The sequence below is a fragment of the Camellia sinensis genome, chromosome 9 (genome assembly GCF_055761805.1).
Source record: "Camellia sinensis isolate YWXY chromosome 9, ASM5576180v1, whole genome shotgun sequence".
Taxonomy (NCBI): domain Eukaryota; kingdom Viridiplantae; phylum Streptophyta; class Magnoliopsida; order Ericales; family Theaceae; genus Camellia; species Camellia sinensis.
Window position 1 is genome coordinate 22,535,908 of NC_138969.1, and position 18,901 is coordinate 22,554,808.

General features: G+C 33.5%; 1 protein-coding gene across 1 annotated transcript; it reads right to left on the reverse strand.

The window, feature by feature from the left end:
- Positions 1–3,615: 3,615 nt before the first annotated feature.
- On the reverse strand, positions 3,616–9,550 carry LOC114296293 (putative inactive receptor kinase At5g10020). The gene is made up of 3 exons (XM_082886282.1): positions 8,371–9,550; positions 5,705–7,369; positions 3,616–4,449 (listed from the first exon to the last, which is right to left on the reverse strand). Exons 1-3 carry the CDS (start codon positions 9,314–9,316, stop codon positions 3,872–3,874), a joined length of 3,189 nt encoding a protein of 1,062 aa, XP_082742408.1. The 5' UTR covers positions 9,317–9,550; the 3' UTR covers positions 3,616–3,871.
- Positions 9,551–18,901: the final 9,351 nt, after the last annotated feature.

The window sequence follows — 18,901 nt, forward strand, 5'->3', positions numbered from 1 at the left end:
CTAGAACATTTTTCGGAAATGGGATTGCTTTTCCCGATTTTAAGTTATTTAGAAAATAGTCCAGCACTGTTCCAGAATCTGCCCAGATCTGTCGACTGTTATGAAAACTTGATTTCCTTGCAAACCACTCAATGTTTTTTGATGAAACCAATTTTAGTTGAAATCTAACTCCTTACAGAAGGTTTTGACATAAAATAGAGGTTCAGAATATTTTTGTACATTTTTCTGGAATTTTTGAAAATTGACTGAAAAAAAAGGTTTTAAGGTGGAATGCCCAAAACAAGGAAATTTATAAAAAAGGGGGTTCCACCATGGAAAAGTTTCATTTCTTTTGTGAAGAAAATATGCTAACTATCACATATTTAACTCAGAAAATTTGTATGAAAGAGTACCCTTGAAAAGTTGAGAGATGTGTACAAAAGAAGATGGTTTTGTGCTAAAAATGGGTAAAATACAAGAGAGATGGAAACAATACTTCAAATCTTAGTATTTTCAACATAGGAACTTGATAATAACAGATCTGAAACTTTATTTAGAATCTCTAAAAACATGCATTAGAAAAGGAAATGAAGAGAGGGTTGTGTTGGTGGCTTACCTTCTAAGCTTTGCATAAGAAACTCTCTTCTTTCTCCCTCTTCTCCTCTAGACTTCTCTTCATTGCTCTCCTCCCTCTCTCTAACCAAAATGTGTGTGTGAGTGAGTGTGTTGTGTGAGTTTGCAAGCTAGGGGGTGTGGTATATATAGGCAATTTTTGATGTAAAATGTCCTAAAAGCCCACTAGTTGAAAATGGATGGAAAGTTTAGGATTTGTTTGAAGTGTTAAAGGAAATAGGGATGATTTGGGAGGCTTACTCAAGGATTTGGCAAGATTTAGTTAAAATAGAACTAGTTTAGGAATTAGCATCCTAGGTCTAGGGTACTAGGTGGTGTTTCTTTCTAGAATTTCATGATGATATATCTTGAAAGTTGTCTCCTCACTTTTTCCTAGAATGATGGGTTATTTTTTTAATTAATTTTAGGTACAAGGGCACATCCCTCAAGGTGTATACATATATATATATATATATATTACAAGATTTGTACAAGGTACAAGTACTAGTTTTTAGGGCAAGTTTTGAATTTAAATAAAGAGTGAGGGCTTGAAGTTAAATACATTTAGCTTAGGTAGAATTAAATTAGGTTAGGGATCCTAATTCGGTTAGGGAAATTCCTGTTTCGATAAAAATAAAAAATAGAAATTACTAACCGACAAGATTCGAATTAATTCAAGTAAACGAGGGCTTTAAAAAAATAATTCATCATTAAGGTCTTAAAAGTAAACACATATTTTAGGGGCCTTACAATCTAATTGGCTCTAGCTTTTTGGAACCACGAGAACTCCTCTTGATATAATACTTTATTGTATTGGTCAACCAAATCCAGCTCAAGGTTGTGGAGGTTATGGGAATAATTGATGGCTTGAGATCTTTGAATGCCTCCAATTCTTCCCAATAACCACCTCTTCCTTTGAAAAATATTCCCAAACACCTCCTTATTCCAAACACTAGCCTCTTGACCAAGTGTTTGTAACTTATTACACAGGGAGGTGTGATTTTTACTCTAGCTCACATCCACCACATTCTTAAAATCCTTATGAGTGATCGAAGCAGTCAAAAATTTAAAGGGTTTACAATTGGAAATAAATGGGGACTTACCTTGAGTGAACACCACATTCATACTATGTTCATTTAGAAAAAGTTTTTAAATCATTTTTATCTTTTACCCTCAACCTTAACTTCACACCATCTCTTTACACACACCATGTTCTTCTCAGTCTCTCATTCCCCTATCTTGGGTTTCAAAGGGTGGAGTTTGAAGGTAACAAGAGAGGTGACAAGTAGCGTTTTGCAGGTGGTGAGAGCAGTGGCGAGGTAGGGTTGTGTGCAAATGAAACTAGGACATGCCATGGAAAACTAGTCCTATACATGGAAAATACAAAATTGCCTTCAACATGACAACAATTCAAAAGCAATGCCCTTCACATTACAATTCAAAAGCTCTGCTATGGCAGGATTGTTACACCCTAAATCTGATATCATTGTCACGGCCCAAGTAGCCCACTGGCCTTGCAACTTTGCAACTTAAATAGAGCAGGTCTACCAATATGACTCAAAAGCATTAGCCCAAATTTCTAGTAATAATTCACTTGGTACTTCATGTGTCAAACTAAGATTAAGAGCAAGTAGTAATAGTTCACTTGGAAATAAAAAGGCCTATCAATATGATTCATAATTGCAAAAAAATACCTGTATTTATATCCTAACAGCATTTGCTCATTATTTACAACATCATAAGCTTGTGTAGCATGTCCCAAATGATATCTCATAACAACAAATCTACTGCACCTAGTGAGTTTCTTATTTTCTGGTTGTGCATCATTAATTTTCGCCAAGTCTAAGAACAAGTGTACCTGATTGAAGTAAATAACCTTGTATTGTAGTTGAATTGGCCACCACTGTATACAATGGCATTGACAAATAATCAAATAATATACTGTAACAACAAGTGTGTTTCTGTTAGTGTGTCAGTTATTTCTGTTAGTGCTTCTGTTACCAATAATCGCAACAAGAACACAAGCCACCCCTGAAATGGTGAAACCGAGTAGCATCTCTCACAATGATTTCTTTCCCCACAAGTATGGAGATAAATTTTATTGCAGAGTGACAGTCATCGCAGACTCTAAGGTTCTTCATGATCCTCAAAGTAGTGTTTTCCGGAGTATTTAACAGACCAAATGCAATGGCAAGCTTTTTCGCTACGATGTCTAAGAATCTGCTCTTTAACCTCTTCATCAAGGTTGTGTAATACTAAAATTGTGTTCAAGAAAAGTAGCAGAGAAAGGTTTTCAGAGAGTTGATTGGAGGGAAACGAAGAAAAAAAGTAGTGAATGGTGTGCCAAACACAGTGTTAAGGGTTCACTTGCAATGGGGTGAATGGAATTAGGGAAAATTTCAATTCATTACTATTCAGTCATTAAGAATGAAATTGTGGTGAGATTGTTTTGAAAGATTTTTCTTTTTTTTTTCGTCCATTTTATCTCAATATTGTTAAATCGTCGTCAGACCACCATCGACTTGCCGTCAAACCATCGTTGACGCTAGTATGTCACCAGAAAAATAGTCAAAAAAGTTGTCCTTAATATGAACAAATAGACATAATAAATAGACCGATAAGTGATATATGAACAAATAAAACAATAATACGTGAATAAATAAGTGAACAAATAAATAACATGTGCACTTATAAATTGATATATATGATCTTTTAAATTATTTTATTCTTTTAATCCCAAAAATTTTAAAATTAAATCTATGATAGTAGAATCTCATTCTCCCATTTATAATAGTAAAAAAACAATAGTATGTTGGAACAATGTGTATCCCAGTATTATATTAGAATCGCAAATCATTGTAAGAGAAACAATTGAATATTAAATATGTTGGAATAACGCGTATCCCGATTATAATAGAATCAGGACAACTGTGAATGTGAAATAAGTTCATAAACCAACCATCTTGATGCAAACCAATAATTGAATTCAGGATAATAATAAATAAACAAATAAAAAGTTCATCATTGGCTTTTTAATGTGCCATTGCAATTGATTCTCAATATAAACAAATGAGAAAAATGAATTGCAATCTTTTTCAATTCAAGAACAAACTGAAATTAACACTGTCAATCAATCAATCAATGGATCAACTATCCCTTTACACCAAAAAAAAATTAAGATAAAAATGAGAGGATCGGCCCAGATTATAGGAAACCAATTGACAAAGAGGAAAACAAAAACATAGAAATAAAAATCAACAAATCAACCATGTACAAAATTTCAAACAGATATAGAACACAGATCCTCAAAGACTTGTCTCATATTAGGCCTTTCATTTACAGGTAGAATACACCTCAGCGATATCGCAAGCATTTCATCCATCGCTCTCGAGTGTTCCTCCCCGGCAGCAATGTCTCTGTCGATGCAGTCCATTCCTCGACCTTCACGGTCACATAGCCGAACCCAATCGGTGAGATCAACGGCACCCGATTGACCAGAGATAATGTCGCCGGCACTTCTTCTAGTCAACAATTCCATCAAAATCACTCCAAATGCATACACGTCCGCTTTGAATGAAGGGACTGGTTTGGCAGCTATAGCGAGTTCAGGAGCACGGTATCCAAGTGCTCCTAGGTTTAGTATCTGCTCTGCGATCCCAGATGGTGTCATCAGACGGTGGAGACCGTAATCGGTAATACAGGCATTGAGATCAGAGCCTGTGAGGAGTATATTAGTAGGCTTTAGGTTCCCATGAGGTAGGCCTCTATCATGAAGATATGTCAGACACTGGGCAACATCAACAGCAACTTTCAACCTTTGGCTGAACAATAGTCGTGAGTACCTCCGTGGTGTCGCCTCTGCATGAGATAGATATATTGATGAAATACTCAAAACTAAGAAAAAGCTCATGGCCATCTCAGACAATCTTTAAGATGAAACAGTTGGTAGAAAATGTCATCACAAGACCTAGAACATTTGTTTAGTAATACCCACCCGAGAACCAAACAACCATAACACAAGGCACCACAAAAATTGGGGTTTGCAGCCCTTGCATCAATTAGATCCTGTCAAAATACTTGGATATTGGTTTAACTTCATCTCTTGTGCCAATGTGCAAATGTGAGCTACTGGTTCTAGAATTACAACGTATCTAAATCATGCAATTTTCCTTCATGGTTTCTGGAGGGTAATCTATAAGACACCTGTAATGAAACCAGAACACCAGGCATATGTAAAACGAAAACGTTTTGGACCTTAGTGAAGTGAGAGGGAGTTAAGGAGGTTATCAAATTCAACCTTTCTTTAATAGTTTTTAAGTCCATAAGATTGAGAAACATACAATGAAGAAACCTACAAAAGCTCAAGAACAATAATTGGGGAAGACTCAATCTCGCAGACATACATAGTTGGAACAAGACCATGTAATCAGACCAGAATCTATTAGTAGTAGTAATGTGAATTTTTTTTATTAAATGCATAAGAAAGTTCAGCAAGATAAATTCAATAACTCCGTGTGTTGTATAAAGATAATTTTTTTTTTTTTAAATGTTGGAGAAAAGCCATTACATTCAAACAAATGTTAGTCCTACATCATATCAATGCATTTATATGCTATATATGCTAATGATACGTCAGCAGGTTAAGATTTTCTACATCGTGGAAATTTAGCAGTTTCACGTTCATATACCCATCCCCTAAGACATAGATATAAAAAGTGTTCCCCAAGATGTTATGCCAATCTAATATTTAACTGGTTCTATTCATAATTTCAAAGATGTAAATCTTATATTTTTTGCTTTATCACCCAAGAAATGCAATTTCCAACAAGGGCCACTAATTCGGTGCTTACTCAACCCATTAACCTTGAAATTGTGGGTGCAAACCTGAGGGCAGCCATTGTGCAAATTATGTCAAAGGTTAGGCATGTATCCAATTTACCCCTCCCAATTCAATGGGACTAAACTAGGCATAGTTTTACTTTTTATTAAATTTTCAGGCACCACAGGTATAGAAGTAGGAATATAAAAATATAATAAAGTTATCTTATCTCCCATAAAAAGGGGAAGAAAAAAAAAAAAAGTAACAACCATATATAAGTTTTGAAGCCCTTACCATAAAGATGCAAAGCCAAGCTATCTCCCTGGACATAATCTGCTAAAATAAGCCTCTCCTGTTCTCTTGGCCCCCAATAATAAGCTCGTAACGGGACAATGTCACGATGCCTCATTGATCCAATTTTTTTTATTTCCTTGGCAAATTCCTTTTTATGTTTGACCAATCCCACCCTCAGCCACTTCACAGTCAACATGTGTCCACTATCTAGAGTAGCTTTGTACAAAGTGCCATGACTACTTCGACCTAAAACTTCTGCTGGAGCTCGTGACAACTCCTCAGCTGTGAATGCTAGCGAAGCCTCCAGGAAGAACAGTTCTCCAGCCAATCGATCTGGTGAATTGACATTTAACGTCACAGATTGTTCAATTGCATCAATAAAACGGGGTGATGAAGAGGAATCTGGAGAAGACTTCCTTCCAGATATCACTGGATGATTATCTGGGACATTGGGACTCAGAGATACCGAAGTAGCAGCCCTTGCTTCAGGCAAAACATGTTCAACAATCTCAGTACTAAATTCTGCTTTCCCCGACATTGACCTTGAATTTGAAGTTAATAAGTGAGCATTAGAAAAGCTACATGAAGTTGATGCGGGCTCAATATTTGCCTGGAACTTGAAGAGAGAAGGCTTGGAAAATCTTCCTAATCTAACATCTCTACCGGTGGTTGGGCCACTAAACCCACTTCTCATGTGAAAATCCTGAAGTTGAGCCCGATGATAAGCTATCAGTACAAAGGCAACCATCGCAGTAGCCCCAACCGAAGCAACAATAATAGCTACTCTAACACTTGATTTCGAACTGTGATGCTTTCCGCTCCCATGAATTTCAGCAGAGTTATCATTCTGGGACGACATGCTATTTGGCAAGCTCAGCAACAAGTTCCCAGGACGAAATGAACTAATAGGGAAGTTTCTCAAGTTTTCTGGAATAGGTCCTGATAGATTATTATAGGACACATTGAAAACCTTTAGACTCGATGGAAGCTTATCAGGTATTTTATCATTGAAATTATTACTAGATAAATCTAGGTACTCCAAGCCACTAAGCTTGCTCAATTCATTTGGTATCTGTCCCAATAAGCCATTGTGTGCAAGATTCAGCAACTTAAGCTGACCGAAGTTACCTATGCCTGAGGGCAAGGTACCCGCTAAGGAATTATAAGAGAGATCAAGAGACTCCATTGGTGGATAAGAAGGTAGCACTAAGAATTCACTTGCATGCGAACCTTGCACAGGAATAGATCCTGTAAAATTATTGCCTGAAAGGTTCAAGTTTATCAAGGTCATTGAAATGAAAAAACTAGGTGGAATAGGCCCGTCAAGTAAATTCAAGCTCAGATCAACTGCAGACAGCCTTGGGTAGCTCCCTAGTGAAGGAGGTAAGGTACCTACCAAAGAATTATTTTTAATATTGAAAGTGGTCAAACTCGGGAAATTGGATGTCAGATTAGGAATGCTTCCTGACAACTTGTTTGAACTCAAGTCGAGAATTTCCAAACGGGCTTCCCAACTCTGGACTGCAGACAAATCACCAGAGAGCATATTTCTGCTCAAATCCACAATGACACATCTTCCCACAGTAGAAGGCAAAGAACCAGAGAGGGCATTTGATGAAAGATTCAAATTACTGAGAGTTGTAGAATTGATTACATGTATTGGACCTGCACATATACATGCAAAAAATTAGACAGTCCAATTATGTTATTGACAAGAAAAATTTGGCAGAAGAGTGCAAGCACCAAATAGTGTGCATCACCACAAGTTTTGGTTAAACACAAAAGAAAAGCATCCTTACATGTAATCATGGAAAGTCATAGCTAAATTGAGCAAAAATTAGAATTTTTTTTTTTATTTTTTTTATAGTTAGTACAAATATTAGAAACATTCAATGACGACCAAAGAATCCAACCACATGCTTTCCTATACTATAACCACAAGGTCAACAAGAACACACCACCCAACCAACAGAAATTTCATCTTAGACTCATTATAACTCGCTATAGCAATAGAAATTTCTCCACAATTAGTTTGTCCAACAAATCCACTACAAGCAAAATAAAATGAGGCTTCATCTCAGACTCAATATGCGGTGTGAGATTATGTTTCAAGCATCACCACCAGTTATGCTCCGTGTATTAAACACTTATGCAACTCACTCCCTACTTATTTAAGGTTTAAAACTTGCTTCACCAAAAAGACAAACTTCTAGTCATTAGAGCAACTCCAATGGCAAAGCCACAAGGTTTGCCCAAGCTATTTTTTGGTTAGACATCTCAAAATTCCTCCTCCAATGGTGAGCCAAATGACTTGCCAAAAAATGGCTTTTAAGTTTGGCAAAGCCAATTAGTCAAAAAAATGACTCTTTTGCACAGTAAAGCTAAAAATATTTTTGGCAAAGCCATTTTTGGCTTTTAATATTGGAGTTGCTCTTACTTCATATTTCAAACTAGGTGCCAAGCAGCCAATGCCACCGATGAAATCAATTGTACACTAGCGGCCAAAAGGAGGCAACTTTTGCTACATGTAGGAGTGTAGAATCATTTGTTATTATGCTCAAATGATCCAAAGTTCCCCACAGCTTGTATTTTGTTAAATGCACATTACAAACAAGGAATATTGATCCAAAGATCAAAAAATGTAACATGTTAAAATAACTCCTTACCTGAAAATCCATTTTCACTGAGATCTAGTTCTTCCAAAGGAATCAAACTCTCCAACAGCTCTTCTGGTATTGAACCAAACAACCGGTTACTTCCCAGGCGCAAAACTCGAAGATTTGGCAATGACCAAAATGGAGCGAGCTCTCCACTCAGCTGATTATCACCTAAGTCCAAAACTTGCAAGTTCCGAAACAACTGAATAACCTCAGGGTGAAAGAAACCGCCACCCAAGCCATTGTGCCTCAAATTCAAGTATTGAACTGTATTCGACAAGCTCGATATGTTCTGCAAATCCATATCAAGCGATCCAGAGAACATGTTATAGCTCAAGTCAACAAACTCAACATTTCGAAGCTCCGAAAACAAGTCCTGAATGTCCCCAAAAAACCCATTTGAATGCAAATCAAACACCTTCAGTTGCTGAAGATTCCTGATTCCAATGGGAAACCCACCTGTAAAATTGTTTGATGACAAATTGAGAAAATTCAGCCCCGAAAGATCGTTGATCCGAGCAGGAATGGGTCCGTAAAACTGATTTCCCGACAGATCTAAATGCTCTAAAGTAGTCATCGAACCCATTGAAGGAACGAGTCGACCCGTGAGAGAATTCCCAGAAAGACTCAGATTTTTTAGCATTTTGAGACCACCCAATGTGAAGAACTTCAAGTCTCCGACTAAACCGAGTCTATCAAGCGAAATGGATGTGACATTGCCGTTGGTATCGCAATCGACGCCGTAGAATGAACTAGGGCAAGAGTTGGGATCTGTGAGCGATTGGTTCCATGAATTGAGAACTTTCCCTAGTGGATCTTCAAGAATCCCTTTTTTGAACTCGAGAAGTGATCGGACTTCGTCGGAGGAAGAAGAAGAAACAGGAATGGGAGAGAAGAGAAGGAAGAGGAAGAAGAAGAGAAAAGGAGAGAGAAAGTAGGGGAGAGTGATATTCATGGTGAGAAGAACCCTACAAATCACTCATTTTGATGAAGAGATTGAATGCTTGAAACCCTAGAATCTACAAATCTTTGTCAAGGACAGAACAGGGTATACTCATGGAGAGAAAGTGGAAACAGAATGAGACATTTCTAGAGAGAGAAAGTGAAGGAATTTAGAGAGAGAGAGAGAGAGAGAGAGAGAGGGAGAGTGCAGCTCAGCAAAGGAATAAAGAAGGAGAAAGTTAGGGAAAGGAGTGGGTTATGCTTTTATTTATATGTAGTGGAGCGAGTTGTTGTTTTTGGAGAGAGGAGAGAGGAGAGAGAAAGGAGTGCGTTAACCGGTTAAAAAAAATGGCGGTTTAGGGATAAGGTGGAGGGTGGTGATTGGTTGGTTGGGGGGCTGAGTTAACTACAGTCTGTAAACCACTTAGGCCCATGTTGGGGAAAAAAACTAGAGCAGCATTTGTTGGGGTTTTTTAAAGGGTATAGTTTCTGTCCAGTTTAAAATCGGATTGGATCGTGTTGTTAGGTCTGTGAAGGTTCATCACGAGTCTTGTTTTGATAATTTGAATTGTTTGATGTGTAGAATTCGTCGAGTATTATATGCTTGTAAAAAATTATGTTAATCGGATATCAATAGCTATATGATCAAATCAGTTTCGTATTAAAAAAATTGGACGGTAAACAAATTAACGGTTGAAAAAAAACTGTTTTGATCACATAGCTATCGATATCCGATCAACGTGATTGTTTATAGACATATATTACTCGATAATTTCTAGACATTGAAACGGTTTAGATTATCAAAACGGGATCCTTAGTGGGCCCCCACGAGCCCAACAGCAGGGTCCAGTCCGATTTCGGACTAGACAGAAGCCATACCTTTTTTTAAATATGATTTGATAATAAGAATTGTATTTTGAGTTTATAAATTTTGCAATTATGATTTGAATGTAAAAAAATCATTTGGTGAATGAATTTTGATTTTTTTTTTGAATTGTGTGGAAATTTTTTGATCTGACATATAATATTTGATGTAAAAACTTACAACTTATAATCAAACACACAACTCAAAATTTTATTCAAAACACATTAAAAAAAATTTAAAATTTTCAAATTTTTTTATTTAAAATATAAAAAATAACATGTGTCAATTGTAAAAAAAAAAAAAATGCACTGCTCCGGTCAACTGGCTGGATATCCGGGAGGATGTCCTGCCGGACGTTCGGGAGAACGACCGGTTAGCCCAAATTTTTCAACCTTGGAAAGAGTTTTCAAAAGTAGATATGAAATTATATTTTGAAAACTGTAACCAAACACCACGTGCAAATCAAAAGGTAGAATTACATTTCCAAAACTCTTCCAAACAGAGCCTAGGCTTTCCTCCAGTTCGTGATCAGATTGAAAGATATTATTAGATCTATAAGGGCTTATTACAAGTCCTGTTTTAATAATCCAAACCGTTCTATGTGTAGAACTCGTCAAGTACTATATGTCTATAAAAAATCATATTAATCGGATATCGATAGCTATCTCATCAAATTAGATTTATGCCAACCATTTATTTTTTCACCGTCTATTTTTTATGCAAAATTGATTTGATCATATAGCTACCGATATCTGATCAACGTAATTTTTAATAAATATATAGTACTCAACGAATTATACACATTTCACGGTTCAGATTATTGAAACGTGACCTATGGTGAGCCTTCACGGGCCTAACAGTACCCTCCAATTCGATCACGAACCAGAGGGCAGTTAGCAAAAAAAAAAAAAAAATACCACTTTTTCGAAATTTTTTTAGTGGTTGTTTTTTAAAAAAATTTATTTTTTTCTGATTTGTCTTCTCGAAACGATTCAAACAATTTTTTTTTTAAGGGAGTTTTTTTGATAAATCCACTTTCTAAGTGTTTTGTTCCATCTAGCTCAAAACGTTTTTGACTATTCCAATAAGTCTTATACCAAGCAATTTGTCCAAAACACCCCTACACATTTTCGAGCATTTATTTCCATTCAAAACGTCACAGCACAAAAACATATGAGCAAATCGCAAAATATACGGCAAGGCTTTCAGAAAACATTCATTTCCATACCAGTTCTCATCGTCTCATCGTTTCATCATTTGAATCCTTCATTGCGATTCTCATCATCTCTGCATCCCACCATTGTCACGTCGTTGTCGGCGAATGAAACCCTACTCCGAATTGAAAAATCAACTCTGTGAAAGTTTACATCGACCGACTAGATGCGGACCAAATGTAAGCGCCCATAGTTTTTTCTCTTTTGTTTGTATAATCATCGAATGAATATTTGATTCAATATGAACTTTCACGTGTTATTTATATTATTGTTGTTGTTTTTCCAATTTTTCTGTAATTGTTGATTTTGTTGGTATTGATGTGAATCACTCATTTTTGACCATTTTCTCTTTCTAGAAAACAGAGTGAACGCCCATATTTTTTCCTCTTTTGTTTGTATAATCATCGAATGATTATTTGGTTCAATGTGAACTTTCGCATGTATTGTTCATATTATTGTTGTCGTTTTTCTAATTTTTCTGTGATTGTTGTTTTTGTTGGTATTGATGTGAATCACCCATTTTGACCATTTATTTATTTCCATAAAACAGAGTAAGCCACCATATTTTTTCTTCTTCTGTTTGCATAATCATCGAATGATTATTTGGTTCAATGTGAACTTTCACATGTATTGTTCATATTATTGTTGTTGTTTTTCTAGATTTTTTGTGATTGTTGTTTTTGTTGGTGTTGATGTAAATCACCTATTTTGACCATTTATTTCTTTTCAAGAAAACAGAGTGAGCCACCATATTTTTTCCTCTTTTGTTTGTATAATCATCGAATGATTATTTGGTTCAATGTGAACTTTCGCATGTATTGTTCATATTATTGTTATTATTTTTTCAATTTTTATGTGATTGTTGTTTTTGTTGGTGTTGATGCCCAATTTTTTATGGTTGCCAACCTTATTTTAGTTCAATGTGAATTCTTGTAGGTATGTTGTAAATAATAACATCTTATTGTTTCTGTTATTATTGAGTAACAACCAATGTGAACATTCACATTCTGAGGGTAGCCATTTTATGAATTTACATTATGGTGTATATTGTATCTCCCTCCTTATGTCAATGTCGGACTTGTTGGCGTTGTTGGTTATTCATGGTGATCAAATAATTACAACCTTAATTTTGGATGGTTGTCAACTTTGTTTTAGTTCAATGTGAATTCTTGTAGGCATGTTGTAAATAATAACATCTTATTGTTTCTCTTGTTATTGAGTAACAATCAATGTGAACATTCACATTATGAGGCTAGCCATTTTATAAATTTACATTATGATGTTTGTTGTGTTGTTTGTTGATTATCTGCTTTATTCTCAGTTCCGTAGTCTCAAATGTTTGTGTAACAATCAATGTGAACATTCACATTCTGAGGCTAGCCATTTCACATGTATTGTTTCCTTTATGTTGTGAAATTTTGTTATTGTCAATATGAAAAATCAACATATATTGGTGTTGTCTACTCCTATTTGTACCCTAGCAGTAATGCGAGTAACAATCAATGTTTGTGTTGTTTGTTGATTATCCGTTATTGAGTAACAATCAATGTGAACATTCACATTCTAGAGCTAGCCATTTCACATGTGTTGTTTCCTTTATGTTGTGAAATTTTGTTTGTATCAATATGAAAAATCAACATATATTGGTGTTGTCTCACTCCTATTTGTACCCTAGCAGTAATATAAATATTCACATCTCTAATTTCAATGTCAATATTCACATTATGAATATAATGTAGATATTCAACTTCTAACATCAATGGAATATAACAGAGCTGTTGGTATTGTTGCGTGTTGATGGTTATAAACCAATTAGAGCTCCTGATCTTGGATGATTGTCAACTCTCTTTTGGTTCAATGTCTATTTCATTATACATAATCTACACAATATTTAAAGGGTGATAAAATATGATGTGAATATGGTGTAAATATTGACATTGAAGTAAATATATTGACATTGATGTAAATATTTACTTCAATGTCAATATTCACATTATGAATATAATGTAGATATTCAATTTCTAACATCAATGGAATATGATATAAATATTTACAGAGTTGTTGGTATTGTTGCGTGTTGATGGTTATAACCCAATTAGAGCCCCTAATCTTGAATGGTTATCAACTTTTTTTTGGTTCAATGTGTTTTCCATTATACATAATTTGTATAATATTTAAAAGGTAATCAAATATGATGTGAATGTGGTGTAAATATTGACATTAATGTAAATATCTACTTCAATGTCAATATTCACATTATCAATATAATGTAGATATTCAATTTCTAACATCAATGGAATATGATGTAAATATTTACAGAGTTGTTGGTATTGTTGCGTGTTGATAGTTATAACCCAATTAGAGCCCCTAATCTTGAATGGTTATCAACTTTTTTTTGGTTCAATGTGTTTTCCATTATACATAATCTGTATAATATTTAAAAGGTAATCAAATATGATGTGAATGTGGTGTAAATATTGACATTGATGTAAATATTTACTTCAATGTCAATATTCACATTATGAATATAATGTAGATATTCAATTTCTAACATCAATGGAATATAATGTAAATATTTACAGAGTTGTTGGTATTATTGTGTGTTAATGGTTATAAAGCAATTAGAGCTCCTAATCTTTGATGGTTGTCAACTCTTTTTTGGTTCAATGTGTACCTCATTATACATAATGTCAATATTTACATCAGACTGCTATATATTGGTAATGACTTGTTTGTCTTAAATTGTCATGTGTAATACACTCTTTTGTAATACACTCACTATGTCCTCCCTTATGTCAATGTCAGATTTGTTAATGTTGTTGGTTGTTGATGGTGATGAAATAATTACATTCTGAACATAATGTCAATATTCACATTCTAACATCAATGTCAATATTCACCTCCTGTTATCAATGGAATATGATGTAGATATCAACAAAGTTGTTAGTATTGTTGCTTGTTGATGAAAAGCCCCTAACCTTGAATGGTTGTCAACCATTTTTTGGTTCAATCTGAATTTTATTGTACACAATGTCAATATTTACATCAGATTGTTAGATATTGATAATGACTACAAACCAATGGTAAGCCTTACATCAATTTGTATACATCTTCCACAACCATTATACACACCTAAATTTGAAATTCTAACAATAATAACTTTGCATTTTCAGGGTGGATTGCGGGCCCGTAGTGTGTTACATCATCAGGGCGCATGTATACCGCGAGGAAATTGTTGACAGCCTTAATCGCTTTGAATGGTGTCAAATAAGAGACTCGTTGTACATATTTTTCTGAATCACACAAAGACAGTGCAATATGAAAACCTATAGGTGGGGGGTGTCCACCTGTAATTGTTATCCATAATTGTTATCCACATTTAAGACAATTTAGTATCAATAGTTTTGACATATTGGAGCAGACTAACTTAAGTGTAAATCAATTCTGTATCAATGCTTGTACTCAAATTTTTCATTCAATATATGTATATGCATTTTGAGGCATATTTCGTGTTGATCATTCACATGGATGTGAATATTACTTAAAATATTATTGTAACACAATGTAACTGGTGTGAATATCATATTTCTTAACACATAAGTGAATATTCGTAGCAAATAATTTGATGATGTTAATAGTTACAGATGATGTGAATATTCACATCATATGCTTTTATGTTATAAATGGTAATAAGCATGTCAACATTCACACTGCGCCCATACATACATCATAATATACATAACAACATCCCGTTTTGCTATCAGAAAATGCTCACAATGACAATTCGTAATACAAATCTGAATATTCGCATCAAATGATTTGGTAATGTGAATCGTTACAATGATATAAATATTCATGTTAACTACTTTGATGTTGTCAGTGGTAACAAGAATGTGAATATTCACATCAAATAGCATATTGTAGATGATGTGAATATTCACATTATATGTTTTCATGTTGTAAATGGTAACAGACATGTCAATATTCACACCGCGCCCATTCATGCATCGTAATATACACAAAAACATCCCGTTTTGCTAGCAAAAAACACTCACAATGACAATTCATAATACAAATCTGAATATTCACATAAATGATTTGGTAATGTGTTGGTAATGTGAATGGTTATAGTGATATAAATATTCATGTTAACTATTTTGATACTGTCAATGGTAACAAGAATGTAAATATTCACATCATACACATGCATGCCTCACAATATACATGACCAGGAAAAACCCATATCCCTATATAACCAACCAAAATTTAATTTGGATAATGATGTTGACAGCAAGAAATAGATCATACAATCATTCATGTACATTCACATTCTTAATGCAATGTGAATATTCACCACATTCAAAAAAACAGAGCCATAACTCAACCACATAACCAGCCAAAATCCATAACCCCATACAACCAAAAAAAACTTGCATGTCCATAAATTCTAGAAAATGAAACTGGAAGCAAAAAACAGAGCATACAACCCTTCATATAAATCTAATCACAAATGACATGCATCCATTACATACTAACCTTAGGACAATGTAATCAAACAGAGCACAGTATTCGTCTTCTCCAAATTCAATCTCTCAAAAAATAAAAAAACCACCACACAAATCCTCCTCTGTATCTTCATAATTTTCGTCTCCGTCTTCATCATTATCACTATTATTAACACCTCTTACAATTCCACCATTACAGCAATCAGAATCAAACCAAGCACTCCTTATCTCTTTATAAAGAAAGCTACATTACTGTATCAGAAACTTCATTCTTCACAATTCTAACACTCATTTCTTAAGCTTCTAAACAATTTGAAATGTGAACATTCACATTGATTGACAAAAAAACCAAAAATAATGGCAGCAATAGAACTATAAATCAAAAAAAAAAACTCAATCTCTCTGAAAACAAAAAATTATCACCCACATCTTCAGCTCCATCATATCACTATCATTAACAACCCGTGTAATTTCACCATTCCACAAATCCAAATCAAATTAAACCCACCTTCAAAGAACAAGTATTCAAATCCATCTCATCTTTCCCTTTGATTCAATCCAGTTGAATGTGGGTTTTAGTCAATCTACTGAACAAGTTTGTAAGCCATTACCCCTGTTTCTTTGATTCAAATCATTTTCTCTTCCTTTGATTTCTGGCTGAAATCATAACTGTGGCAAAAAAAAACAAAACAAAGCATAAACTCTGAATCGTCATCTTCTCTTCTACAGGAATGAAACCGTGTCGCAATGAAACACTACCACAAACTATGTGCCGTCGTCTTCTCTCTTATAGGAACGAAATCCTACCACAACAAAAACAGAGGGAAACATGTATATTATTTTGTATATAATATATATCAACATATAGAAAAAAGGGTATAATAGTCCAATAAAAAATATAAATCAGGAAAAAAGGACCTTATGGAATAAAAGTATAAACACATGGGACTAATTAGGTTATAATTTTTCTTTGTGGACTTATTGGGATAGAACATCTCTATATGAGATTTATCAATAAAAAACCCTTTTTTTAAATTAGAAAAAAAAAATAATTAAAGGCAAAAATAAGTCAAAAAACATTATTTGTTTTGCTTTATTTTTATCTTTTCTGATTTTTTTTTTAATTATAATTTTTTGATTAGTGTTATTGAGCTAAATTTATAAATTAAAAAAAAATTATTAAAGACAAAAGTAAACTAAAAGAAATTTAAAAAAAAAAAAAAAAACACTTAGGCCTGATTGGTTTGGAAGATGAAAGAAAGATGATGGAGGGGATTGGATTTATATTGAGTACGGACCATAAAAAAAAATTATAAAAAAATGTTAAAGGTTTTAAAAATTTTATCAAATATTTTATCAAATGTTTTATAAGGGATAGATTTGAACCAATTTCATGTGAGGTATTTGGTAAAACATTTGGTATAAATTTTGGCTATGTTTGGTTAGCTTCTCCAAATATATTTTCACCACTTGTTTTGAGTGTCTTATTTGTTTAGAGTTTTCAAAAATTAATTTCACACTTACTTTTGAAAACTCTTTCAAAGGCAAAAAAATTTAGACTAATCAGTCGTCCTCCTGGACGTCTATCCGGTTGACCGAAACAGTGCTTATTTATTTTATTTTTTTACAATTGACACCTGTTATTTTTTATAATTTAAATATAAAAAAATATAAAAAAAAAAACTAAAGTTTTTTTTGAGTTTTGAATAAAATTTTGAGTGTGTATTTGGTTATGAGTTATAAATTTTTGTATCAAATATCATATGTCACATCAAAAATTTCTCATTCAATTTAAAACTCTTTTCAAAACTCATTCACTAAACAAATTTTTTGCACTCAAATCATAATTTCAAAACTCACAAACTTAAAATACAACTCTATTCTCAAATTATATTTAGAAAACTCTATTAAATGCTGCTTTTAGTATCCCTAGTATTACTCTAAAAAAAAAAATGTTTATTTGTAAAATGGAGTTTGGAATTGGTAGTTGTTTGGATTGGCATGGGACTTGAAAGTGGAAATTAGCAAAGTCTCTCATGACTGAGTTTTAAAATTAGTGGGGAAATTAGATTGGAAAAATACTATTTTGCCCATAATATATTATGTGATTGTGTGTGATTTTGTTTTTGATTTTTTGATTTTTTTTTTGGGTATTACATTATCATATATATATATATATATATATATAAATATTCAAATAATATAATATGAAACAAATTTATAAAATATAATTTTTAATATTAAAATATATCAAAAACATCAAAATGTATTTATAATATTTTATATAATTAATCCTCTCACTAAAATATATTACAAATAAACATAATTTTTTTTAATCCCCTCACTAATAATTCTCACACTAAGGTCTCGTTTGAGAAAATACTATTTTAGTAATTTTTTGGATTTTTACAAAAAAAATGTGTAGGAAAATAGAGTGAATGATGTGACAATTTATAATAATTTTTAAAATTTTTAACTAAAATATTTAGTCTCCAAGTGAGGCATAAGAGTATCCACACCAATCTCTTTAAATTTTTAGTCAAATTATAACTAAAAAAGCCATTTTTCTATTTTAGCTAATCACTCCACGGCATTAAACTCTCTATTATAACTCAATCTTATTAAAATACATATATTTTTTAAATTAAATTGATTAGTTGCGAGCCAACAATTCGTATGTTCCTTTGTGATGGTAAAACTAAAAAAAAAAAAAATGCCGTTGACCGGGGGTTGACCAGCCGGACTTTTGGGCGAACATCCGGCAATACACAAATAGCGATGAACGGTACCTCGCTTGTTGTAGCGAAATACTGTAGTAAACACAAATTTTGACGAGCTGCAAGCGAGACTGATGGAAATGGTTTTTTGAAATTTATATCGTTAATTTAGCTAAAAAACGATTTTAATGATCCTGATGCTGATACTCTAACAATCCCACTCAACCCAACTCTAAAAATAAATAAGCCTTTAAGTTTTTGTTTGACACAAAATTTAATTTTTAATTTAAAATTGTC